The sequence below is a fragment of the Labrus mixtus genome, chromosome 1 (genome assembly GCF_963584025.1).
Source record: "Labrus mixtus chromosome 1, fLabMix1.1, whole genome shotgun sequence".
Classification (NCBI taxonomy): domain Eukaryota; kingdom Metazoa; phylum Chordata; class Actinopteri; order Labriformes; family Labridae; genus Labrus; species Labrus mixtus.
Window position 1 is genome coordinate 25,033,115 of NC_083612.1, and position 27,533 is coordinate 25,060,647.

Genomic DNA, 27,533 nt, shown 5'->3' on the forward strand with positions numbered 1-27,533 from the left:
GGATTTTGCTTGTTAGTTTGTCTTATTATTCAATGTTACACTAAGGTACCAGAATGAGGCATTTTCACTCAAATCCTGCCAAAGCAGGAAATAGTTATTTGCATTAATAACAACCACTTTTAACTGCACATTGCTAACTTTCCAGTCTATGAATCCAAGACAAGTTGCATGGCCAAGCTATATTCTAGCTCTGCAGAAACTCATTTATATTCTGGGCAAATTTCCATGTTGACCAAAGATAACAAATACGCTATGATGAGTCTGACAGAAATGTGTGTGAAAGAATTGCATGTAATGGACCCAAAAATGGAAGCTTGTGTTGGAATCCTTCACACAATTTGTACTGTGAGAAATGAAGCAGATATACATGTTATAGTTGTACATTCTGGGAAACAAACAATGCAGCAACAACAATGCACACTTTGTTAAAATAACATTTTATGGCCCAGAAAGATGCAGGAGTTACCATATCCTTTCACATGGTACAAGAGCATCATCATGTGAAACATGATGCTGATGATTTCTGCACCTGTCAGAGATATCCAGCTGAAATTGTTCTCCTTTTCCTTTATTGCACAGACTAACATGGAAAATGTGAGTTTTTTTAGAAGGCTGCTATCACACTAACAGGCCCAGAATTACAGCTGCTCTGAGACAATAGTGGAAAAAAAGACAGAAAGACAATTACCTGGTGTGCTCCCTACTTTCACAGCACATAAAGATACATCTAATAAACTGCCGCAGGTTATTGCCGAGGCAGCTGTTTCCTAGAGAAAACAAGAGTGGTTCTTTCAATGGGAAAATCTATGTTTGTCTGGTGTGTCCTTTGCCTTTAGCTTAACAGACTCACTGATTTAATCAGTGGTGAGGTGGACACTAGGGAGGAACGTACATACTGTAAGTTATACATGTGCATTATTCTAAGTGTAGAGTGTACATTTAAGAATAAGAGCCCTAAGAGACTTGACCATTGACTGAAAAGATAACAATGTTGAATAATAATAATATAAAATAATGCAGGTCTTTGGACTGTTCTGTTATTGTTTGGTCTGTTAAACACTTTGGCCCACACTTACATCTCAAAAGCCAATTGGATGGATTGCCATGCAATTTATAACCTTTTAGGATAAACTTCTGTTGACCCCCTGATTGATCAGTCTTTTTTTTTATCATTAGTTCAACATTTTATTTGGTAAAAAAACTCTCTGTCAGTAGAGCATATGTGCAATAAAAATAGGCTACAGTCTACTGTCTCTCTTCAGCTGTCCTGTAAATGAAGGCAAAAAGCCCCAAAATAATATTGGAAAAAATCAACACCTGCAAAATCAACAACATCCCATCATCCCGAACTGTACTTTTTCTTTGTCTTGAAATTGTCTTCAAATGTGCTGTGCTTACACACTGTCTTAGCGCTATAAACATGGTACACAGTTTAACTTTTGCAAGTTTCCATTATTAGTGAGAGCATGTTAGCCCAGACCACTGCCTGTCTGTAGACTCTGAGTTTTGTGTCGATGAACCATCATCCGATCAATAACTTTTCTTTTTAGATCTATAAGAGGTCACAATATAGTAAGCAATGCAAATAACACTTCCTAAAAGCCTGTGTTATTTCTGCTTAGCTTGTTCCATCCATACCCAAACAGATATAATATTAATCATTTGAAAATGTGAAAGCAGCAAAACATCACCTTTGAGAATCTATAGTAGTTTCTGTTGCAGATCTGTAAACATGAATATCCCGAGTGGCTTATTTATCTATTTATTTATATCACATAATCACTTACCGTATTTGTACTAAAGTTAAACCAACTTCACCTCATATATGTATATTTATTTCCCCTCCTACTATACAAAAGTTAAACTAAAAACTGTTGGATATTGTTTAGTTTTTTTTACAAGCTATTTGTGAATCAGTACCTAAACTGTCATCCTCATCCCATCACTGACCGTAGAGTCTGAGGGAATATGCTCTAGATTTTTTGGGTCAACAGCTTGAAACAGGTCAGTACATCTGGATAACACGGTTGGACTCTGACTACTGGAAACGAAAACTCAATGCAAATAAGACTTTTGCAAGCTTGCACTGGTTTGAGCATCATTTTTTTTACATTTCTCAGGAGACAAATTCATCTTTGTGTGTCTGCATGTGTGGGGTTAGCTGCAGCCTTGATTCCAGACACTTCTTTTTATGACATCCTCATAATGCTGTCTTTAACAGATTCACACCTTACAGGCAGGGACGTGAAAGTTGCATGCTGCTTAATTGAGCAGGTTTATTGGCATCACCTGTCTGCTGTATAAAGAGTTTAGCTGATGCTGTGTGTTAAATGAGGCTGTGGTTATGGCTGCCAGTGGCGAGTCATCAGCCATTGAGCAGCCTGGACATCCTCCCGTCTCTCCCACATTACCCACCACACATCCATCATCTACAGGATGTAATCATCCCTCTGAAAACAGCACTTCTATGGAGTCTCAGGGATCCGGTCCTGTGCATTGACAAACCTGTGAGGAAATTACTCATCATTCACAGCTCTGTGGTTGTTGAATACTGTCAGTCTTTCCAGTTTTTTTTTCAAGGGAAGTCTCAAAACTCCTTTTTTCTTCAATCTATTTTCCTCCCCAGAACATAAAACGAAGATGAGAAGCTCATTGTCTCGTGATAATTTCCCGAGGGTGAAGCCCATTGAGTGTTACTGAGCTGTGTCTAATTTGTCTGTGAAGGTGTTGGAGAGGTACTCAAGAATGCTGGATGTACATGTTTAGTGGCATGAGAAACCTTGCAGTGGTTTTGTTTGGCAGCTGCATTTCTCCACTGCTCAGCCATTGTTTTTATGCGTAAACGGTTAACCGCCTTTGTCCCCCATTGCTCGACAAAAGTCCATATGCTGACGATAGTCATTGTGCACCTTGATTACAATAACAATAATAAATCTTTTCTTGTAGCATGCTGCAGGGTTTTTGTCTTTCTTTAAGGGGATTTACCGCCAAAAAAGTTACACTAACAGCCACATTGAATGTGCTGAATCAATATGCAATTACAAGACAAACAAGTTATTGATGAACTAAAGATTCAGGGGAGCGAGCCAACCACAACATTAAAACACACATTAGAGATCAATATTTCATTAATACAATCACAATAGACGCACACATTTTTATATTTTAGATCATAACACACAAAGTTAACTTATATTTAAGCTCATATTGTTAGATTTTATCATCATTATACTAGGCCAATTTGTAATGTTAATATGTTAATGCATCAACTTGACAGTTTTTTAAGGAAAAGATAAATGTATTGTTCCACAAATTTGGATGAATACAGTCATCTACACTTTTCATCATCTTGTTTTCATAATGAAGATGTTTCCTTGTTCAGCATTTAACCACAAATACTAAATCACAGCAGCAATTTAAGTATCTGCATGACAATTGATTATCAATCAGGCCTGTCAATATCCGTTTTCTTCATTTGCTTCCTGGCAGCATGCCTCCATGTTTTCGAGAAGAGCAAGGGAGGAGCATATTATGCCTTTGCCGTCAAGTTCTCTGTTTGAAGCTGTAGGGAAAACACAAAAAGTAGCTTTTAGGGTGTAAAGATGTCACCCAAGACAGAATTGGGGGCATCATCCATGGCATTGAAACCCTGTTCATTCTCTTATTGGTTATGACACATGCGTCTGCCAGCCATCACTGATTCATTAGCATGACAATAGCAGTAATAAAAAAGCCTCTGGGTAACATTTCTCATCTTTTACAGCACCCCCAAAAATTTCAGCTTAGAGTATTTCACTAAGAAACACCCTTGAGACTCTTTACACCTCTATGCAGCTCCTCTATTTAACAGATTCCCCTCTCTGCAGTATACAAGCCCAGAGCCTGGAGCCTGTTTCCCCCATCAAATATAACACAGGCACTAATGGAGCAGCTTTTCAGATTGCCAGATTCACCTTATCGTACACCAGCTGCAGTTAACCTGCACAGTTGGAGACTTTTGCTGTCGGAGAAATACATTAGAAATTAAAATTAAAACGAAAAGAGAATGAGGATGGGTGCAACAGGGAGGTATCCAGCTATGGTACCCTCCAGCTAAGCAATCAATATAAGTTTAACTGCAATTCTCACTTTGGTAATTGTGCTTTGGAATAATGAAATCGTGTTCAAGGTGAAGCATGACAGACATAATAATCATTCTGTTGATCCAATAGCTGAAGGGGAAAAACAGTGTGGATGTTTTTTTAGCTCAGGGGTACATTCTTTAATTTCAGAAATTTAACGCCTTAAAAAAAATAAGTAACCTTGGTGTAAGGTTTACTAGGTGCTAGGTGCTATTGTGTTTTTAAATTACATGACACTTTCAAAAGGCTTGTATAAAAAGCTGTAATGACCCTACAATTACACTGTTGATTTACATTTAAAATTGGAAATAAACTAAATTTGACTGGCGGGTCTTTATTCAATTCCACTGAAAGCCCTCTATAATAGGTTTCTGAGGATTTGTGGAGCCTCCATGAGAGTGTTCAAACATGGTGCTGCATACTCGTATACCATTATAAAGAGAGTGAGAAAAGATGAGCGCCATCAATACAGTTTCATTCGTCTGAGGCCATTGACTGTGTCACACTGACTGACGAGGCAGGCTTGTGAACCATGCTGCTCTGATCCATCACATTCACACACAATGACAATACACTCAAATCACTAACACGGTGCTAAACAACTGTCAATCTTACAGCCACAAAAAGTTCTCTGCAAGAACACAACTTCAAACTACACAATGGGTCAGGTTTTTGTCTTTTAATTTATCTACAGGATTGTTTCAGAAAGACTGCTGATTGATTTTGTGAACCAGTGCAACTTAATCTTCAGAAGTGGCATATCAGTGTTGCATAAGTGCCATCGCTGTTCATTTTTTTTCATTAAATCACAGAGGATAAACATCAAGTTTTCTTCTATGTCAGCAAAGGTTTCCAGAATTTCAAGCATTTCATTCTGCACACTTGGATTCCAGTTAATAGGCAGTAAATCCTTATTTTTCATGCTTTGACTGTGTGGTTTTACATCAATCTGGGTGACATACTTAGCCGGGTTCATGGTAAGGTAACATGTCTGCTGGAGTTCTTCTCTTGCCACAAAGTTTAGGCTTCTGCTGCAGACTAACAGAATAATCATTAAATCAAAAACCAGCTGAAAATATTTAGGATGATTCAGAGATGGATCACTTAAATAATTTAAAAGTCTGCAATTTGCACTGTTACATGCTGTTAGATCTGTGATAACAAGAGTTAGAGCCCAATGAGACATGATTGGATCAGAAGAGAGCCTGGAGCTGAAACTCTCAAAAGACAGAGAATCTGCCGGAGAGGAAGGGTCACACTCGGCCAGCACTAAACACCTGAGATTCCATTTATTCCCTTTGGAGATGGTCTGCAGATACTCTGTAAGCTGCAATAACAGCATTTATTATATGTGCATGAGTGCAAGGAATTATATTTAAGGAGTACCAGAGAGATATCTTGAATCATTCCATGAAAAAGTAAGCCACCTCAGCCTCGGTCTGTGCTATAGGTCTGACATATAAATCAAAAGGCTGCAGCATTTCCCGGTTTACAAACCAGCAGCAGAAAAATCTCACACAGCAGTGGATTTCATATATAGAGGAACATTATCAGGCTCAAAACATGAACATTCAGACACACTGGAATATGATGAATCATCACAACCTCTGCAGAATTTAAATATACATTTTAAGCGCCTGAAAAAGGCAGAGATTTTCCGGAACCCGAATAAGGATGTAATGATCTTATGAAAGCTTAAAACACAAATTAGCGCGAAAGCTGACGACTTACCGTGACATCCGAGCAATAGAAGCACAAAATATTTACATCCCTGCTCGGATCAGCTAACAGCCAATCACTGTTGTAGAGGTGGGTTGATCAATAAGTAAACTATTACTACCATTGATTCAGGTCTTCATCTGAAGGGAGTACTATCATCAATATGATCGATTCCAAATAGAAAAAAAAGGGAACCATCCCTATCGATCCCTGGCACACAAAGTCTCATGTTTAATTAATGTAGAGTATAAAAGTGGACATACTTTTGATTCCTATAAATGTTTTATAGGATACATTTTTGTGCTATTACTTAGTAGAAGTTCTGAGCATTTTGCTGAAGCATTTAACATTATAACGTTGTACACTGTCTATTGATGAGTCTCAAGTCTTACACACTGATTGACAGCAAGAAATAAAAGTAGTGGTTTTTGTACTTATTATTTGCGTAATATTAGCACAATTTAATTAAGAGACTATTCTAGACATCACCAGACAGAGGTGTGGCTTACATTGCAAAATACTGCTCCTGTTTCTACTATGGCAACCAAAGTCTGTAATGAAATGGATGTACGTTTAGCTCATATATGTGCACCTGCATCCAGGCAGACGGGGGGACCTCACACATAAATCAGATTAGTAATCTGTCCTTGTCCTCCTTCACAGCACAGGCGCCCATTAATACTTCATTTCATCTCTGCAGTGGCAGCATTTCTGGGACAACCAAAGGTGACAGCCAGTCGCTGGCTGAGAAGCCAAAAGAGCTATACCTCTTAAGATCCCAGCCTGCACTTTGACTGACAGGCATGGGAAAGCAGACAAAGCTGTATACTCAGACTGGAGAAATGAGAAGGATTGATCTACACACAGGCTCGCACACAAGGGATGGAACATCATCGGGGCTGACATGGCTTTATCAGGGAACAGCAGGCAACATAGTGCACTGTCCTATACGATTTTGTGTTAATACCATTATACTGACTTCCTGTGTGCTCGGGTCACTTTTTGTCTAATCTCTTGCAAACAATTTGAATAAACAAAGTAAATGCTAAAAAATCTAAATCAAAAGCGGTCCTGTGAGGAACTTTGATTTTTGGTGACTCCCGTTGACAATGCAGTCTTTGCTGATTTCGTTCTGTACATGTGAAAGTCGTGTTTAACAGTCAAATCACTCTTCAAGAATCTTTGCTGTGGACATTGTAAAGATTGCTGTTTGGCAGAATGCAGTTAATTAGGCTACTTCATCTGACACCTACTCTGCCGCCGCAGTTTCATAATAACGGTAACACTTTAAATTATGTTACAATATTCACCATAAAACTAGTTGATTATCAGTAACATACTGGCTGCTTATAAGAAGGGCTCTTATAAGGATTAAGTAGGCAAAACATAATAAGATCATAATTAATGTTCAACAGCTTCCTAACTTACTATTAATAAGCAGTAATGAGGAGGATATTGAGGGCAAACTCTTAGTTATGGAAAGGCAATGGTCATGTAGAATAAGGTACTAATAAGCGCTTATTAATGTTTTATAAGCAGTCAGTATGCTACTGATTACCATGCTGATAAGCAACTAGTCAATGATAAATAGTGTGACTTTAAGTCAGTTAAGTGTTACCATGATAGCTAAATGGAAATAATCAACCATGTTGATTATGTTCTTGTTTGCTTCAATTGGTCATATAGAGGCATCAGTATTGAATTCAGTCTGTTTCATAACAAGCTAAAACTCCTTGAGATTAAACTCTTAAAAGGTCTGAAAGGTTAATGAAAGATTTAACTGGACATAAGTAGTATTGGTTTTAAGGTTAGGAGGAGCATAACTGACCTGAGGCAAACCAATATCTTGTTCATGCCATAATGGTAAGGATAATTGTGTACTTGGGAGATTTAAATGGATTTAGATATGTTATTTTTTTTCTACATTTTCCCCGCCAGATCTATTGGTATTGGGAGCAGCACAAAACATAGAGATGTTAAATGCAAAATGCTTCACCTCATGGTCATACTACTCCCTCCACTACATTCACAGTGGAAGCTTCACAGTACACACAGGGTCTTCTGCTGTCTACTAGGGCAGTGAGATATTGATTTCCCTGCTTGTGGACCTTGGTGATACTGTTGATGACTGACAGGAGATAGTTACACCTTCACAGATGTTCCAGTCCCAAGGCTGGAGAATCAGTTTATGAAAAACACTGGCTTAAATGACTGAGTGGAAAAATGTCAGATGCAGAGCACACATATTTCATAGCTCTGACTTGGAACATGCATTAGCTGCTAAAATTACTTAAGCATGTTACCATGGTGACCACTAGATTGTGGATATACTGTATGTTTAACAAACAAAAGGCTTAAGATATTGGGTAAATAATTGATGAGGGCAGAAAGAGCATAGTCTGAAAACGAAAATTTAATTGAAATCACACTTAAACTTTAAAACACATTGAAACAATATTGTGTTAGCTACAAGTATGCTACCACATATTGTTAGATATGGCCTTAAATTATGAAACCAATACATTTTGGAATAAGTAACCGGGTGTGTTTGAAATCTAACTCTCTTCACTCTCTCTATCTTTTAGGGTCATCACCATTAAGCTAACCTATACATCTTTGGACTATTGGAGGAAGCCAAACAGACAACCCATACATGCACATCTTACACAAAAATGCCCTTGCCATCCAACAGCTTCCACAGCTTTCCTACAATGAAGCAGAGGCGATAACCTCTATCTACAGTGTTCTCCTTTTTAGATTGTATTTACTCCCCACTATGTTATGAAAATTCCAGTGAAGAGACATAGTTGTGGGATTTGATCCTACAACCTTCTTGATTTGAAGCATCAAATGTAAACCCCTACAGCACCTTGCTGCTCTGCAGTATTTGCCTGTTTTAGTATTTTGATTCTCCATTACGTTATGATAATTCAAAGGATGGGCCCTTGCAAGGGGATTCGATCTGGAAACCTCTTTGCTCTTAGGTGGCAGCACTAAAACTTACACTGCCGCCCTGAAAAGTTTTCCTTTAATTCATGTATTCTTTATTACACCATGGTCATTCTAAAGAAGGAGCTGGGGGATTTGAACAGAATCTATAATCACCTAAAGAGAAGGCCCCAGACAACGGATTCAATCTTAGAGCACTGTTCCACTTTTCTGCAGGTCTTGCTGTCACTGTTTTATTGTGTTGGGCTTTATTAGATATCTTTTATAATTTATTTCAATCAATTGTTGAAATAGTACACTTATTTTTCACATTAACATAGGTAGTTTCATCTTCTTCCTTGACATAGTCAGAAATCAGAGAGGAGCCCTTAAGTCTGTTTTAAAACACAAAAAGAAACACTTCAACATACCAAAGATACAACATATAACTCCAGGTGCTACTTCTTGCACAGTGGTAATGCAATTACACAGTACATGAAATTTATTTTGTTCCACTTTGATTATGTATTTGGCATTCAGAAGCATACTACACTGACAGGCGTAAAAAATAAAAGTTACTGAAGAAAGAGAACAATGCATTACTTCTCTATGAGCATGGGATAATGCACTGTGATGTGATAAAACAAACCATTGGTTATATCGAAATGCATTTTAATACTATAGGTTTGAACAAAAAGAGTTCAGAAATGAGGAGTACAGCATATAAATACGTTGGAAGACATACAGTACATATCACTATATTTGACCAAAAATATAGCATTTATATATCCTGTCAGTCGTTCCCTGATTTGTTTGCCCTCCCCATGGCACTACCTGGTCCTGCAGTGGAATCAATTCCAGCAGCGTCTGAGAAACCCCAGAGCTGACAGGCTTAAAGAGGAAAATAAACTTGTAACATGTCTCTCACTGCATATCAAATGCCTGGGCTGTGCAGGAACTTTTAATGTTTGCTTATGGCAAACCTAAGCTGTCATCTCATCTGTACTCTGTATATATTTCATGCTTTTTAAAATGGAATTCCTGCCATCATCCATATGATTGACACAGATATGAAAAGGAACTTGGTGTAGAATCTGAAATCCACTAGTTTTTATAAGCCCTGATGTAGCTAGGAGGGAGAGAAGGCAAACAATTGCCTGTAGCAAATTACTTAATACCAAATCTAGATTACTTATTTGTTTGTACAAAAATAAAAATATCACAGAAAAATCTGACAGCTAAAACATTATGAAACTCACCACCTGTCATAGCTATGTGTTTTTCTTTTCTTAGTTTTTCCCTCTTGTTTGATTATTGACCATTTGTGCACTTTATCACCATCACCTCTGTATAATAACTTAAGCAGAATCCTATACCATTCTACATACATTCCCCTTGGCACACAATCTGCCTGCATAGGCTACTTAAGAGACTATTTGTATCCAGTGAGGTGCCGGATTACAGGATTTGCATTTTAAAGGGTGTCAGTGATGGCAGCTGGAGGAAATTGTTGAATGCAATTGTAGCAACACAATAAAAGATCTGTGATGTGAGTTGAGCTCAGTAACCTAAATGACAAACCTGCTCCTGCCAACCACAGATCCTCTAATACCCACAACATTAGACAAGCTATTACCCTGCCGGAGCACTGGAGATAAAATATCTCATCCTGTGTACATGTAAATGTAACAGGGGGAATAAATATAGTACAGCCTTACCCTAAAATATACCATGTAATGTGTATACTTAATCAAGCCTACCCTTTTTGTTTTGAGGGATAGTTTTTCCCAGAGCTGGTAACAAAAACATCCCATTCTACAATAAACTAGGGAGCATCTGAAGCCATTTTCCTTTGTTTTTTTTTCTTCATTTAAAGCTTTTATGGATAATGCACTATAGTTAAACAGATTAATGTCCTCGCTGTGGGGTAAAATTGTTTCTATAAAGTGCAGGGAAATTGCACTGCTCAAATTTCCCTCAGACTGCCCAAAGTGCAGGGATGGCAGCATTTCAGGAGAGAAATAATAGATTTTGTTTTGATCTGTGGAGCATGGAGTTGTCTGTCCCAGGGGCCTGCCAGGGTTAAACTCTGATCTGTACACTGTGACTTGCCCAGGGCTGTGTGTGTGGGGTTATTAAAAAGAAATATTGCTTCATAAAAACCCTCTGCACTGCAGCCACGACTCCTGTTAATGCACACTGTTGTTGGAGTATGTCTCTGAGAGTGGAAATGGGATTTTTTTTAATCTGTCCTGTGATTGAAAAGACAATTGGCGTTTAGCGTGAACCCCTGACCCTCTCTGTCCGATAAATTGAAATACACCTTTGAGAGGAATATTTACCTATTGTATTATAGTTCATACCAATTCACCTCCCATACTTACGGACTAATGTAATGAACTAAAGCTAAAACAGTGCCCAGTGTTAATAGCATCCATCTCCAGTGGACATTTGCACTGCAATTTGCAATTTAAACAGTCTGCAGTGGCCATCTGGCCATGGGAGCACTGAGATGACCAAAGGACATTTTACCCTTGAGTTATATGGGGCGGGGGCGCACTGACCAGAAGGGCTTTTGAGCAAACAGTATTAACCTACTTTATCAGTCTAAAATCTCAATGTAAAATTTACATTCAACACAATTCCTAATGAAAAATCCTTGTCAATGAATAATTATACAGGAAACAACCCGGACACTATCAAGTTAACATAAGGATTAAAACATTAGCAATAGCTTAATTGATCAAGTTGGAGAAACCAATGATTGCTCAGTTCTCTTCAATGGATAACTGAGACCAAAAACGCAGCACTTTGAGCTCGGTGCTGATAGGTCTATTTTTTTGTTATTCATTATTATCTTATATTTTGTATATTTCTTCTTTCTTTTTTTTTTTTTAACTGTGGTCGCTTCCATGCAGTTGTGACAGGTATTATCGGTGTTCAACAGTCAGAGGCGTTTCAGAACTCCGGTAGGTGGCAGTGAACGTCTCAGGTAGGGAGGGCAGGTTGTGGGGGGCGTGTGTTCCTCTTGCACAAGCGCTCCCATGTTGCGTAGTCTGGAAACCTGACGTGGAGAGCAGCGGAGCGGTGAGTGACACACAGAGTTGCGGCGGGGCAAGATCACAAAGTGCCCGTGGCAGCGCGCGCGGACCGACACAGTCGCACGAGACTGGCGACACGCTCAGACACCGGTCGACTGGCCGCGTGTGACCCGAGGATCCCAATTTGACGGACAGACTCTGGCTCCGCTGGCAGGAAAAGGTGGAACCAAACTACATTTTGACTTGAGAGCGATGCACTGGAAGCATGGCCAAGTGGTTCAAGGAGCACCTAGGATTCAAAACTACCAAAGCACCCCCTCCGGCTCCTCCAAAACCGGACTACAGACACTGTCACACCGGTGTGCCCGGAGCGCCTGGCTACCAACAAACAAGCTCCGGGGCCACCTTCCCCAGCCCCGCTCAGCCGGACATCCTCGCTGCTTACAAACTACAAAAGGAGCTGGACTTCGAGGACCCGTACACTCCAGGTGGAAATATTACATACGGCTCGAGCTTGAACACTGTGGGGTCACCGGACATCAAGTATGTGTCCCCCAAACACCGACTTATCAAGGTGGAAACTATCGAAAAGAGCAGCCCAGCTCCGGGTAGCGGTGTCACAGTCACACAAGCTGTTGCTGTGGGGAGTGTTAAATCTCCCACTTCACCTCACTCTGAACAAGACAACAAGGAAAAGGTGGGTGAAGTTAAGTCATGAAATCACTCGGTGTCAAAATATAAAGACAACCATACAAGTGCTACTGCTTACATTAATGCTGAGAATCTTAAATTAGACCACAAACCTGATAAAACAATGTAGGATAATCGTTACTGTAGTATTTTTTTTTTAGGTTAATTACTTAATAAGTTGCCAAGTATTACAGTTCCTTCTCATTCAACTGTTGCCAACTCTATCAAAAATGAAACATGGACTGCTTTTCAAACACTTGACCTACACCTGTAAGGAATGAATCGTTACAACCGGCAGAACTTGTTATCACAACCACACACCGTCTGTCCACAAGAGTTGCGACATCCTCCTCTGTCTAATAACTAACCTGCACTACAGGGAGTGCTGTGGAGGGAACAGTGTTGACACACAGCTCAATATCTGAGTGTGACAATTGTAATATTGCGCTTACCTTCAGTGTTAGTTAACTTGCTGTAAAGTGCTGAAAACTCTGCTCTGAACCTGCAGCTTATCCCCCGCTACAGCGTGATGTAGAGTTATTAACAGTGCCTGTGTAGTTGAACTTTAATCTAATCTTTTTGAACTAGACGGATCAATTTTGTGACTGTTCTTTTTGCAGTGATGCCTTCTGCCATTGGGGAAGGATTACCTGTGATGGCTTTTGCGAAATATGGCTTTAATACGAGTCATTCTAGGCACAGGTCTCTAGATGTGACAACACAAGCCTCATGCCTTTTCACTGAGTGAATGTGGAGTCAGACAGGCAGGCAGGCAGAATGCATGCATGCTTTGCCTTGGAGCAGCACACTGTCATGTCAGGCCTGCCAGGAATTCATACACACAGAGGTCATTTGGAGAAACTTGAGATGTTCAGTGTCAGTGGGGTTGAGGACATACCATATGATGATTGTGACCCTACTGTGGAAAGTTTCAGAGCCTGCATTTACACAGGGGGAAGCAGGGCTCTGTGAAAATGCACCAGTTCCTCCTTAGATCATGTCCCAGTCACACCTGTGCAGGAAAAATGTTGTGTTCATTTTGAATTGTTTCGCTTCTCGGTACTTCCTCTTGAGTTTGCTTTCACACCTGTCTTGTGATATTTGGCCAATTCACAGCTGGTCTAAGTTGAGCGCTTTTATTCATGTTCCACAGTGTCTGCAGCCTGTCACAGCAGTAATGTGTGGTGGGCACTTCTTTAGTTTTGCCCCCGAATTGATCACACAAAACACAAACGTAACTGTCAAGGATATTCCCTGAAAGACCTAAATGCAGAGACGGGGAAGGTCTGTCTCAAGCAGTCAGACACTTTCTTGCAGCAGCTCTTGTGAATTTGGTATACAAGTTTAATAATCATACAGCTACGTGTTATCAGTGAAATAAACAGGAAACCAGAATTTACATTTTTCATCCATCTACTACAGTTGTTCAAGCAGATTATAGTTGTCTCATGTTAATTGGCGCTTATATCCCACCCAGTCAGGAATCCGGTTGCCACTGCCCCTCCTCCTTCTCTCTGCATGTGCACATATGGCTTTAACAGGCAGGCAGATGATTGTATAGTTTGGTTTAAGTACCTCACACCTCACAGTCTAAATGATGTTATGGACAAGCTAAATCAGTACTGACAGCTGGCGGGCTTAAGCAGTATGACAGGAGAAGGGGTTTAAATGTTTCCTGTCAGGTGCTGAAGGTTAAATAAAAATGGTTTAATGGTTGAGAGGGAAGTTTAAGGGAAAACTAGAAGGCTGGGTCTAACTGAGGATTTTGTCAGTCATATCGGAATTTGCCGTTCGTCTTCAAGCTTTGACCATTTGTTAACACACAAAGCGCGTCTATCACTCTGCATTATTGTCTTAACTTCAAGAGTCAAGACACACATGAATCAGTAATCCAGAAGCACCGGCTGTCTGCCAGACATTCTAACATTTTCAGGCAACAATTTTCAGAATTTTTCTAGTCAACATTATTTTGAAATGTTTTATTTGACTTGGTAAATTTTTTTTAGCCATTTGACATAAACAGAGACAAAAAGTAGAGCTACGTTAGCGGCAGCTCAGCACGCAGTCCCTAAATCCTCGAAAATGAGAGAATCTTGTTGAGTTACGAACAGATTCTTATTGTAAAACTGTGCTTTTCCAGTCCATTTGTTTTGGAGCAGACAATCTCACTGTGGATAGTTCAACTCATTGTTAAAAACCTCAGGAGCCAGAAGAACTGACTGAATCCTCACCCAAAAACAAACAGAGCACCTACAAATAAGCTATAGTGGCAGCTCAGCTCACAACTTCTTTTCATGTCATGATCCCGCAAAAGGCGCTACAGAGAAACTCTCAACTTTAACTTGAATTTGATTTTGCAATTTCTTTACCATTTTTATTCACCAGGTCTATTTGTATTGGAGAGGAGGAGATGTCGTTGGATAGTTTTTGACCTTGTACGGATTATTCAAATTGTATAATTTTCTGGAGCTGCCCTTCAGAGTATTTTTGTAGTTTTTATATTCAGGTTGTGTGTACACTTTCAGCAACCGGAGATATTCGTTGTTCCACCATTAGATATTGTTACCATGTGTCTAGTAGAGTATTACAAAGCTTACATGTACTTGAAAATAGTTTGTGTTGTTAAATGTATGACAGCATAATTTGCCTTTGTAAAAGTTTGTCAGTTTTCCACTTATGACATCCTGCTGAGTTGAGTGCTTTCACTGCGAGCTTTACTGTAAGTCATCTGACACCCTCAAGAGGAAAGGGAAGTGTGTAGCAGGAATACCTTAAAGGAAAGTATGTCGCCTTGCAGCCGCTGTTACATTTGTTGTGTTTGATTGTGTTTCTTAACTGTCAAATATTGAAAACCAATACACAAGTGTGTCGCCTTTTAAACAAAGGATTAATTAGTAATTAGCAGAAGAACCCCGTCAGATAAGTCTCAGTGCTCCTCAGTAACTACACTGTTGTTTCAGAACTGGGAGGCGTTTATGTTAAAGCTTTTTATGAGGATTACTGTTTGTCTAAAAGCTAAGGATTTTCTTTCCAGCTGTGGCCGGCCATGATAATTGTTTATAAATCCTTGTTACAGGTACTCTCCAGGTGATTTTAGAAGAGTTGTTAATGTAGGATTGTCCCATTATAGAGACAAGGCTTGTAAGAACAGTCTCTGTGGGAGGATGCGCTGTTTGCTGCTTGTTTTACACACTCTCCCTTCAGGCTATAGTGTTGAAAGGTTGAAAGTGTACGAGTTCACATTATGTGTTCTTGTTTGGTTTTATAGCTGATTTTCTCAGGGATTTATTTTCACAAACTAGGGAGACATTCCGGACAGTGATTAAAAAGAAAAGAGAAAGTGTATTTCATGCTTGTGGCTCACACACGGCCACACTCACATATACACCGTCATCCTTGTGATAGTAAATGGAGTCAATAGCTTCACAGGAACTCTGTTGTCTTACTAACTAAAGCACAGACTAAACGCTGACTGACTAAGCAGAGAACACACGAGTGGCTTAACAGCACTGCTTGGTCACATTGATGTTTTAATTACTTGACTCATGAATGCTAATTATATCACTGCCTTCCTAATGCCTGAAATGCCAATAGCAGCATCAAGTGAACTTTCTACAGTCCCTTTCTGTTCACCAGGATTCTAGACTGGAAAATAAAGGAGTTCTACTCAAAAACATAATTCATGCACAATGTTATCTATCTATGTTGTTTTTGCATGACTGTCATGATCCAATTGGTGTCAATTTATTCAGAAGATTTCTTCCAGTGTTTTGGAGAAGCACTCTTAATATTTAATCCAGATTGCTTCTTGTAGTTTGTTTTTTTCAAGACATTGTGATGTGTTTTGCTTTGAATAATGCCAAGCCCTTCACGGTAGAGTAAGTTGAGGAAGATGATCAATTATCATCTTGGCTTACAGCTAATTAAAGGCCTCATCTCCCGTCTCATCGCACTACTCAGCACTAACCGAACTTCTCTCAAGGACACGGGAAAGGGATGACGGGCTCAACTTGGAAATGTGTAAACAAAATCAGCATAGCACAGAGCTGACAGGCCGCAGCATCCTTGTAAAGAGCAGCCCGCCATCATCAGTGTCTGTCTGTGCACCTAGGAAGCTGCTGTTACAATCTAACTGAAGCTCCCTTCATGGCTCAGGGAACCTTTGACTCTGTGTTTCCACCAGCCAGCTTGCATAGCTATCTATAGAAAACCTTCAGTTGGCTCAGGAGCCAAGAGAATGGCAACAGAGAGAGCTGGATCTACAGATTTCTTCATGGCTTTTTTTCCCTACATCTCCACCAAGCATTTTTTTTTAACAAGACCTCGCTCAGCATTACGATTGATTTTTGCTGGAGGTGGGAAACAAGCACTGTCTACGCCAAGAAAGTTGTGTCTTTGATCCTGATGGGATGTGTGTGTGATTTTGAATGATATCTAAAAAAAATAGTCAACAGATGTTGGATGGAAAGTAAGGCCTTAGGTCAAGGAAGAATTGATAATGTTTCGGTGCAGATCCTGTCGATAATCTAATCTGGATTTTATTGGTTTAAGAAAAAAAAACGGGTTCTGCCTGTGGATTATCTGCAAATTTTGATGGATAAAAATGGATACTGCCTTTTGTACGATTGAACATAATAATAAAAAAATATTTACCAGCATAGTACACAGACTCTTTGTTTTAATTGATCTTCGGTATTTCCCTTTAGAAACCTGAAAATATTAGTCTAACCTAAGCTCTAGATACCTGACTCTGTATTTACAATATACTTAGCAGCAAAAATGTGTCAAAGTTCAGTTTAATTAAAGGCAGTGACACTTCATTACAGACTGCCTTAGAATAGATATTTCTTCCTCTTGTCTTTTACATACTTTTGAGTCCATAATGATCAGATTGAGCTTCAGAGGGGGCGGTGTTGTACGTGCAAGAACTGAATTACATATTCACCAGACACACCTGCCAGGCTGGAGTTTTCTTGCGTGAGTAGAAGGCCTGTTTGCCTATTCTGTAGATTACAGCGTCTGCAGAGCACAGCTGAACCCGGCTCAGCTTCATTTCCCCACAACCTGAATATCTTCCCTTGGCCTTTCACCCTGGCACTCCAGACATCAGTGGAGTTTTATAAATGCATCCCACCGGCCATTCACGCTCTCATCTGGGCCGGTGATAGGAGAAAATGTCAAGCACGAACGTCAATATCACCTGGCTCTGAGAGAGTGGTTTTCTTCAGGGAGCCAGAAAATGGATAAAACATCAGAGCCCATCATGTTTTGTTATAGCCCACCTTTTTAAGTACAGTTCACTGGCTTTCTGGATCAGACAGAGGCTGAGCTGTGCAGGATGTGTCCCTGTTACTCTACGGTTCAAGAAACCTGTTTTATTGTTGTTCACTTTGTCATAGTGTTGGATATGTGATCTTCTAATGCAGTCCTAATATTTAACACGTCTGGCACTGTCTGGCGCAGAGCCTTAAATGGAATGATTATAAGTCATTATCTTCTGCTGTGAAATGGTGATACACTGGTTGAAATAATCCACAGACTGGTGTTACGGCTGTTAATTTCACATATTTTGCAGCTGTTGTTTTTGTTAATTATGCCCAAAAGGGATGAGTTTGTTATCGTCACTTGTCGTGAGATTGTGACTCACACCTTTAGTAAGTAAGTAGGTCATTATTTTTTGCGATTACAATAAATTGTTTAAATTGAAGCAAGTGCTCTGTTATGGTTGCTCTGAATCATATCAGTAAAGTCTAGCTTGTAATATTGTTGACATGAAGTGGCATGATTGTGAAAGTTTCATTTCCACTTCATCCCACTCGTCACTGAGGTGTCGAAGAATGCCGTGCATTTCCTGAACTATTTTAAGCCTCTAAATCTTTCTCTAAAAGCCACACTGAGCTCACTCAAGACTGGAAGAAAGTTTTAAATATCAACTACTGAATATACACAACCCTTGATTTTCTTGCAAAATGTAATTCATACTCACTTTTAATGAATATTTAATTGACAAAAAGAGCAACACAATGGATTCCTGTGAACTGAATAAGAATCCTGGAAGGAAACTTTGAAAGGAAGGAAGGAGCACAAAGCCAAACTGTGTACGTGTTTAAGCCCCGCCTCTCTGGGGCACGATGAAATCATCCTGTGGTGAAGGATACAGTGCACTACAAAATGTCATTGTTATTCATTTTAACACCAAAAGGTTTCATTTTTTATTAAGATATAATTTGGGTGATTTTACACATGTTTACACCACAGTAATGTAATTCAGCATCTTTTAGATAAGAACTAGCCATGCCTACATTTTTAACACAAGCATCACATGTGCTTTAAAGTTATAGTTCTTGGAAATGATGGCCTTTAGCCGTTGTTTGCTTATTTTTTTTTTTCTGTTCGGTCTGGGAGCTTTTTTTAAGGAGTCCCAACGGAGTCTGTTGTGTTTGTTGCTCAATTTGCTTTTTCTATCGCTGCACCGGAACATCAGTCACATGATTCCACCAGGTCACAATTATCCTGCAGACTTGTGCTGCAACTGTGGCCGCTGGGGAGCTGTACACACATGGCTCTGTTTGGTTTAATGACAGTGTGTGTGGAGCCGAGACTAGAAGCAGGGAGTCCTGGTGGGCAGGCACATCGTCACAGGCCGATTAAAAAGCAAACAAATTGAGCCCTAAGCTTCATGCCATCTGAGTCACAAAAAGATAATCTGTATGAAACATTGACTTTTTGCACTGTTTTTGAGAAAATCAGTTGCTCTGCCCCTCCTTAGTAAAAACTATGCAAATTGGAGATGTAACCAAATAGTTATTTTTGCATCAGAGTCCAGTCGACTGTGGAGATCAGAGTGATTTGATTTGCCTTTGTATCTCCTGCGTGTGAGTGCAGGCACGCTGTTGTTTTTGTGTCACACTGCAGGAGGCAGCCAGACTTCCGCCTTGCAATCGGCTCTGCCCTGTGATCTCAGTGCCCACCAGGAAGCTCAACACTTCCATTTCTTCCTAGTGGGATTCCAGGCTTTTCTCTTTAAATTCTGTGAATGACACATGAGTCTACCAAAAAAAAAGAGAATCAGAAGTTATTCCTGCTAAGATCTGTGGGCACATTTGACTGTTTTGATCTTTTTAAAGTTAAAATTATCTGCTGTTGTGATAAGAAAATGGGTTGAGAAATATAGCAGCAGTTGTTTCGTGGAAAAAATAAGGATTGGCCTGGTTGCTCCTGGATCAAGGAAGTGTTCCCTTCCTGACAGGAAGTGTTTACAACTTGGTGACATTGCCTTTTCAACTTGACAAGTCTGTGCTTGCCCCTCTGTGTAGGCTGGATATTCTGGCTTTAGCTTGTGTGCTAAAATATAACAAAGCTTAATGTTCTCTTCTGTTTTAACGCAGTAATCCAAATGTCGGAAATAGTGACAGAACCTGGCTGCTACATGCTCCACTGAGAGCTCTAAGGGCTCTCAGACAGACCAGTGATTGTCCATAACACCCGCTAATGTTGCCTCTGTAGCATGTGCATAAAGAGGTGGGAAGCCACGTAGCAATAGCAGCTAAGGCACTCCACCCTGCACGCTCGCTCTATTGTCAGTTTAGATAAATGCTAGGACATCAGTGTATCCTCACCACACAGAGGCTATCTGAGGCCACAGAGCTTCCAGCCTCAATCAAGACGTCCTCTCATCAAAATGTGTAGCTTTGTTTACAGCCTGTCTGTGGCCTGTTTTTCTCCCTGCTCTATAAATCACTCTCCAGAAATCAAAGCTTCTGTCCCTGTGGACCTCCGCATGTTGTTTCATGAAGGCCTACTTTCCTAATTGTGTCGGTTTTTATCTTATGGCAGCCATAGTAAACAATATTGTTTTCGCCTGTGTGTTGTGTTTGCAGCATCACAAAAGAGTGAATTGAATATGTAGTGTGTGTCAGCATATGTGTGTGTTTGATGGGGAAACAACTTTATTATCCTTTTTTTCAGCCTCATTCACAACAAATTGGAGTTTCCATAATAACTGTAGTGATGAGGGAAATTGTTGTGGAGCGTGCTGAAGACAAATTGCTCATTCGCATTGGCATGGGATTATCACTTTGCATAAAATTCCAGCAGTCCATTGTAGCACCGAAATTATTATCAACTCTTACCGCTATGTAGCAGAAACACTGCCAATAAATCTATCATAGAGGGAAGGGGGCAGAGGAAGGGAAATTGGATTTTGTCAAGCGTGTCGTCAAGTACTTAATCTTGAATATCTGTCGCATATTAAGAGCACCTTCATAGGGTGAAACCCACGGCCTCCTCCCCTTTCTCCTCTGGAGGTCTTAAGTGGCTGTGTGGAGTGTGTTTCAATGAAAGAGGTCCTTGGTGACAAGTTGGGGTGCTTTTTGTACTCCATTGCTTTCAGAAAATACAGTCATTCATCATAAACCAGGAGTAGGAATATATTGAAAAGTAAGATTTCATTTCATTTAGCTACTTTAAATGTTGAAAGTCTCTGGGTCATCTATGCAAGAATAGAAAAGAACGGAAGATTCTTGCATTTAGTCATCTCCAAGATAAGTTAAGCCTGTTTGTTGGATATATTCCAATCTCATTTTACCACATCTACTCAACAGCTCCTGGTGCTTTCATACTTAGTGGTTCAAATGCTGAGAGTTGGGACCTTTACTTTCAAAATAGAGAAAAATATAGTTTTCAAGGTCTCTGCTTGACAGAAGTGGCTTTGCAATATTATCAGTTTCTAAAATAGTTTGCTCTTAATTTGAGTTGCGCCATAACTCAAAACAAGCTGTTTAAGTTCATGAGCAAACTTAACAAGATCATTTTATGAACACCTGAAGAAGTTATGAAACTTGTGAGGCTGATTAATATAATAATAATGATAGAATTTTTTCTATATCTAGGAGATAGCTTCTGATTTGGAAGTTATGCTTTTAATACCGTACAGTGTAATGTTTGCATTTGGTATCTAAGGGATAATAAGGGGCATTCTGGGATACTACAGCGTAATCATAATAGCTTTTAGAGATGCTTTGGGGCAAATAACCTGAACGAGGCCTCTGCACTATTAATGGAATGGATAAGAGGGGCAGAATATGTTTTGTAGGTAAATAAATGAGTCCAGTTGGTCAGCATGCTGCCTTTGGATGTTGAGAATATATAAGTGGTAGACATATAGTAGCATCAAATGTTTTTCTTTGTCCATTCCGTTTTAGACACCTTTTTGTGGGAGGTTGTCTGTGCATGTTTAAATTGCAATGGGGATCAGAATGTTATTTATTGCACAACTCAAGTAGAGTTTCCTACCGATAATCTGTTGTGCTTTAATAGCAAACATAGACCCAGAAATAAGATGTAAATTGTTTTTACAGCTGAACATGGTCTCCTCAGTTTACTCGTATCCGTCATGACTGTGACAGATGATTGAATCATGAAGTGTTAACTTGCACTGACATAAAGACTTCATTGTTTATTACAAGTGACGGAGATTTGATGCAGTGAGTCACTTAAGAGTTTTTAAGTACAAAAGATTACTGCTGTGACAGCGAGCTCAAAATGACACAAGATGATCCTATTTTTAACAGCTTGCAGGTCAAAGACATCTAAGGATATTTTTCAACCCAGAGTGAAATATCCAGGAGTTCTTTCTGATAGTCTGAGAACTGATGAGTTCTGCTTTGAAGGAAGTATGTCAGTATAAAGTCTAATTTAAATGAGCACTCGTAATGATCTACACACGTCCTATTTTGTGCAGAACTTTTCCAACTTGCATACCTGATGTGTGCATATCAGCAGTTTCTATGTACAGTGTGCCAAAAACAGAGTATGACTGATAACTGGATTTATAGGAACCATACTTGTGGTTCCATTAAAGCCATCATATGCCAAAAACGATAACTATCAAGGTGTCAATTAATGTGTTTTTCTTTCCATTTACACTGGTCCTAACTTGACAATGTTTTATATAATATTGACGTTTGGTGCATGTTATCAGCGTTGCTGCATCTGGAAGCATTCCCAGCGTCAACAACAGTCTAAATCAGATGTGCCATAAGAGCCGCCTTTACCCTGGCTGCCGTGCGAAAGCCGACCCACATGGGTTAGTGCAGAGATCTGAAGAACTAACATTTAATGTGGTCTAGATCTTAAATGGTGTGTGTGTGTGTGTGTGTGTGTGTGTGTGTGTGTGTGTGTGTGTGTGTGTGTGTGTGTGTGTGTGTGTGTGTGTGTGTGTGTGTGTGTGTGTGTGTGTGTGTGTGTGTGTGTGTGTGTGTGTGTGTGTGTGTGTGTGTGTGTGTGTGTGTGTGTGTGTGTGTGTGTGTGTGTGTGTGTGTGTGTGTGTGTGTGTGTGTGTGTGTGTGTGTGTGTGTGTGTGTGTGTGTGTGTGTGTGTGTGTGTGTGTGTGTGTGTGTGTGTGTGTGTGTGTGTGTGTGTGTGTGTGTGTGTGTGTGTGTGTGTGTGTGTGTGTGTGTGTGTGTGTGCGCGTGTGTGTGCGCGTGTGTGTGTGCGCGTGTGAAATAAATAAGTCGGCAGTCAGAAGTGAGCTGTTCTTTGAACGGTGCAGATGTTGCTGAGGGAGACACATGTGAAGCTGGTGGCTGAGCACATTGATGTGCACAGGGGTGTGCTGAATAATCCTCAAAATGTATATAGGACAGTATATATCACTCATATACTCCCTATATACGGCGCTTTCTGAGGGCAGCTCTTATCAAGGAAATGCTGGTTTGAGGCTGAGTGGTACAGTAGGAAAGAAAATATAAATGGATGTTTTTCATGAGTCTGTTTATGACTATCATTAGGTCATATATGTTCTGAGAGGTTTTGGCATGCTTTTATCGTGTTGTTTATTAAGCCACTGATTTTTTTTTTTGTTGATTCCCAAGATGAGCATGCTTACATATGCTGAATCTCTGCAGTTTTTATTATATTTTTTCAATTAGGTTAAAAGCAAAGCAAATGAATGCACCTGCAAATAAACTGAAATTAAATCTCAAGTGAAGTGATTTTCGTTGGTGCATATACTGCAGTAGTGTGTGACTGATTGCGAAAAGGCGTCTTTACAGCAAATCTAATAATTTGATTATAGCTATGTCTGCAGACTGCTAAGTGGGCCTTTAGTGAAGATACATCTCTCTTCCAAGCTCACAGGAGGGCAGAAGCTCAAGCAGCAACAGTGTTTCTTAGGGAACATTTCAAGAGAGTTTCATTAATGTCCGGTCTGCATGGTGGGAAATGCTCTCTTGTAACTGTCCTTTAGAGCCAAAGTCCGTTTTTCATCTGCCTAATCCGTTTGGGAGATATAGAACCCAGCAGGGCTCAGTCTTCAGAAGAGGCCTTCACTGAATTGTAACCAGATTTTGGCTCTCTTCTTAGGATCTTGAAAGAATCTCATTGATGGTAACTGCATTATGTCAACAGAGAAGTAAACATTCTCACTTATATAAATTACCTTTTGAGAGTGTTTCTTACTAGAAAACTATGGCCAAGTTATCTCCAGATGACTTTGCAGTGAACACAAACATTCATCATGGACTGAGATAAGGCGGAGGAGCTATCAGCGTTGGCACTTCAATGATGCTCAACCTGCTGACTTTGGCTTTTACATGAACATTTCAGCATTCATTCCATCATACAGGAGTAAACACACTTTATCCGTGGCAGCTTTATTTTATAGAAATATGTTGTAAAAATCCCTCCTTATCTTTTGTCTTCTCTCCCTCCCTTCCTCTCTGTCCTCACAATAGTGGTGTGTTTTCTTTATTTATTACACTAAAGAACAAAAGAGCCATAGCCACAAAAAGCATCCTTTTGAAATGCCTTAATGCAATTGAGCTGCTAAGCACTGAGTTGTATTAGGTTATTGGTGGCTGAAATCCCTTGTGGCATGAGACATAAATCACACATGTCAGTTCTCTTTCTTTCTTGGTTTTTTTTTTTCCGTCCCCTTCATTGTACAGACTGCTGACTTCTCTGGCAGCCTCAAAGGGGCTTCAACCTTGACTAGACCCTGATGCATTCATTCCTTTCTGTACCATCCATGACATGAATAATTTGTTATCCATGTCTGCACCAATGCTACATGAGCTCTAACTTGTTTCAATTTAGAATTATGTCTGAATATGTTTATCTGATTATTTCAGAACGCTGATGTTATCAGCCTGTTGTGTTTCATAGGATTGAAATTCTTTCTGCCTACATTAGACATGTATCGTGTCCAAAAGCAGACAAAGAGACATTAAATGTAGCTCAAATTTCAACTAATTTAGTTTATGAAATTGATGCCTTTGCCTGTGATTATCTGATAAGCCAGAAAAACAGAAAAAAGAGTGCAAGAGAGACACCCTCTTTTCTCACATTAATGGAAGATCAGGGCCCAATCGAGTTGTAATCAGCTCTCAGATTTTGGAACAATAAGCCAAAGTGGCAGGTGCCTGTTATAGTCGCTGTTCTTCACTAATGTTCCCTCTCTGTTCCTACTGATTTGAAGGCAGCTTCGTCGTCTGAGAGCTGCACTGAATGTCAAAAAGTCTGCAGCCAGAGCTCTGGCAGGTGTAAGACATAGCCAACCTGGGATCTGAGCTCTGGAAAGAAACTAATTGAGTGATTTCTCTCTCTATGCTGCACAACAGTAGTGGACCCAGCTAACGCAGGGACATGGCCTAAGCCTGTGAGGTGGCTTTGTTAGATTCATGAGTGTGGCTTAGCAAAGACTTGATGTATGGAGGCGCTGCAGTCTTGTGCTGAGGGGTAATATTGCTTTCATGACAAGTGTGGCTTGGCTGCAGTCCTGACACACCCTGGCATGCCAAAAGGCAGATGGTGTGTCCCCAGGCGACACCCCGGCTCTGCAGCACCCCTCTCCTCAAAACCCTCATGCTCCTCCTGCTTTCGAATGGTCATCAATGCAGCGGGACAGGAAGGACACATCGGGACAATTTGGAAATACTAACCACCACCTCCACCTAAACATGAGGTGGGCAGCAGGGGCCGTGTGATGGTTCTTTTCTGAAACACGCAATGGTTCAAACCCCAAGATGCCCTGGAGTAATCGGTGTATTCTAAAGATAATAACAAAATCACTTATATGAATTAATAAGAGTTAATAAGATACACGTTAGAGCTGATTCTGACCATACAGCTCAGAAAAACTATCTGGAAAACAAATTGTACTTCTCAAACAAACAACTCCTGTCAGCCATCTGTATTGCTGCCATAATGTAGTGCTTTCAGTAACACATTTGCCCAATTGTTCGAAATGAAAGTGAAACAGCATGAGGACTCTTCATTCATTCATGACCAACCTCTTTTTGTTTCATTATGATTGAAAGTTAGTCAGGCTGGGAACTTGTTTGTCATCAGCTTTAATTTGCTTATAACAGGATAAAACTATTCCTGCTGAGCCAGGTGCTGAAGCGAGATTTTATTGCACAACATGCAGGCTGAATAAAACCTTTAGTGTTTTGGGAGAGTAAACTGTTTGATCACAAACTTTTGTTGCCTTATTTAAGTTTATTTGCACTCAGGGGACATAATTAAGCATTTCACAGTGTTAACAGCTGTAAATGTATTACTTCAGTTTTGATTGTAGATCATCTCTAATGTGTCACATCAGAATTTTATATTTCAAAACTAAACATTTTAAGACTTGAAATTGTAAAAACAGCAGTTTTGAAAATATTGGCTCAGCCTGTAGTAAATGTTGAGAGCAGAGAAGAGACTGATTGAGACTGATTAGCTGTTCCTGTTTTACTATCAGACCAGAGCCATTAGCCTTTGATTTAGCCTGATTTTCAGTGTTTGGGACAACAATAAAGCACATATATTAGAATTCAAGTGCTGTATACCTTCTCTGCCCTATATACCACATAGTTTTCAAGCCATAAAAAAATAACCATGTGTAGCCATTTGGATTGGAGGCACAAACTAAAGGCCCAACAAAATGAAATGTCTGAGTCCAAAATCCAAGCTTTGATTTGTTTTAATCACGGAAGTCCTTTCTTTCTCCTACATTATGTCAGCAGGAAAGGCACAAGATGATGTCATGTATTTGTGCCATTACTTCCTGAAACATGCAGGGATCCTTTGGCTCATGAAGCTGCATGAAGTTGAGGTGTAAGCTCGGCAGAAACCTTCAATGCATAAACTCCTGCAGTCATCTTAGATCCAAAGGAGAATGAAAGATGTAGTATTTGGAGTGTTTTATCTCATTTGCGGGTTCTGGTCCTAAACCTTGAGCCACTCTGTTAAATCATGTCAACCACAGTCAAATGGGCACTGGTCGTCATGCCTCCCATTAAGATGATTCATATGTTTTCATAGTGAGGGCTACTTATTCTAAGTTTGGACTGTGTTTGCAGTGACTGTATCTGAGTTTGGTTTTGGCATACAGTATGCTATGATTCCTCATGGCTGAGATTCTTTGCTACAAGGTGCAAGATTAGATGACGATGACACTATTGCATAAATGCATAATGTGCAGAAAGTTTTGGGGTCTCTTGGGCTTGGAAGATGTTGCTTAGCAGAATTTCATTAGCTTGTGAGCACATTGTGTATATTTGTGTGGCACAAAAACAACCCAGAAAAAATGTTTGTATTGGATATTTTCCTCCAGCTTAAACTCACAGAAGCAAAACATTCGAGGAACCCATAATTATGCTGTGGCAGAAAAAAAAAACTTTTCCCCAAAACAGATGGAGGGGGAATATTGAAGAAGGAGATTTAACACAGTAGCTCTGCTCTGAAACACATCCAAAAGTACTTACTAATACTTTTTTTTATCATTGCCTAATTCACATATAGGGGACATGGTGTGTGCAGAAATATACCAGCTGCAATTCCCTGTCAGTAAGCAACCTAAGCAAGCTTTAAAATGGTAACTTCTAGGTTTTTTTTATGTCTGACTTGAGACTTAGATGTCGCTTGTCCTAGTACCGTAGAAATGTGGGTGCTTTCCCAGCCAGAGAGATATCAAACACTTAAAATGTTATTTCTGTACATTGTACTTGTTCCCCTGAGGCTTGGCAGGTGCATATATTTGTCAGTA

General features: G+C 39.8%; 1 protein-coding gene across 4 annotated transcripts in view; it reads left to right on the top strand.

The window, feature by feature from the left end:
- Positions 1-11,812: 11,812 nt before the first annotated feature.
- Positions 11,813-27,533, top strand: part of zgc:158464 (uncharacterized protein LOC791139 homolog) — a 92,396-nt gene continuing 76,675 nt past the window's right edge. For 2 of the 4 annotated variants that reach the window (XM_061039498.1, XM_061039490.1), the window contains exon 1: positions 11,815-12,506. In XM_061039498.1, the coding sequence (XP_060895481.1) occupies positions 12,075-12,506 (432 nt within the window). In that variant the 5' untranslated portion in view covers positions 11,815-12,074. Of the gene's footprint in view, positions 12,507-27,533 lie in introns of all 4 variants that reach the window. The other 2 variants (XM_061039480.1, XM_061039508.1) reach the window with 2 other exon arrangements.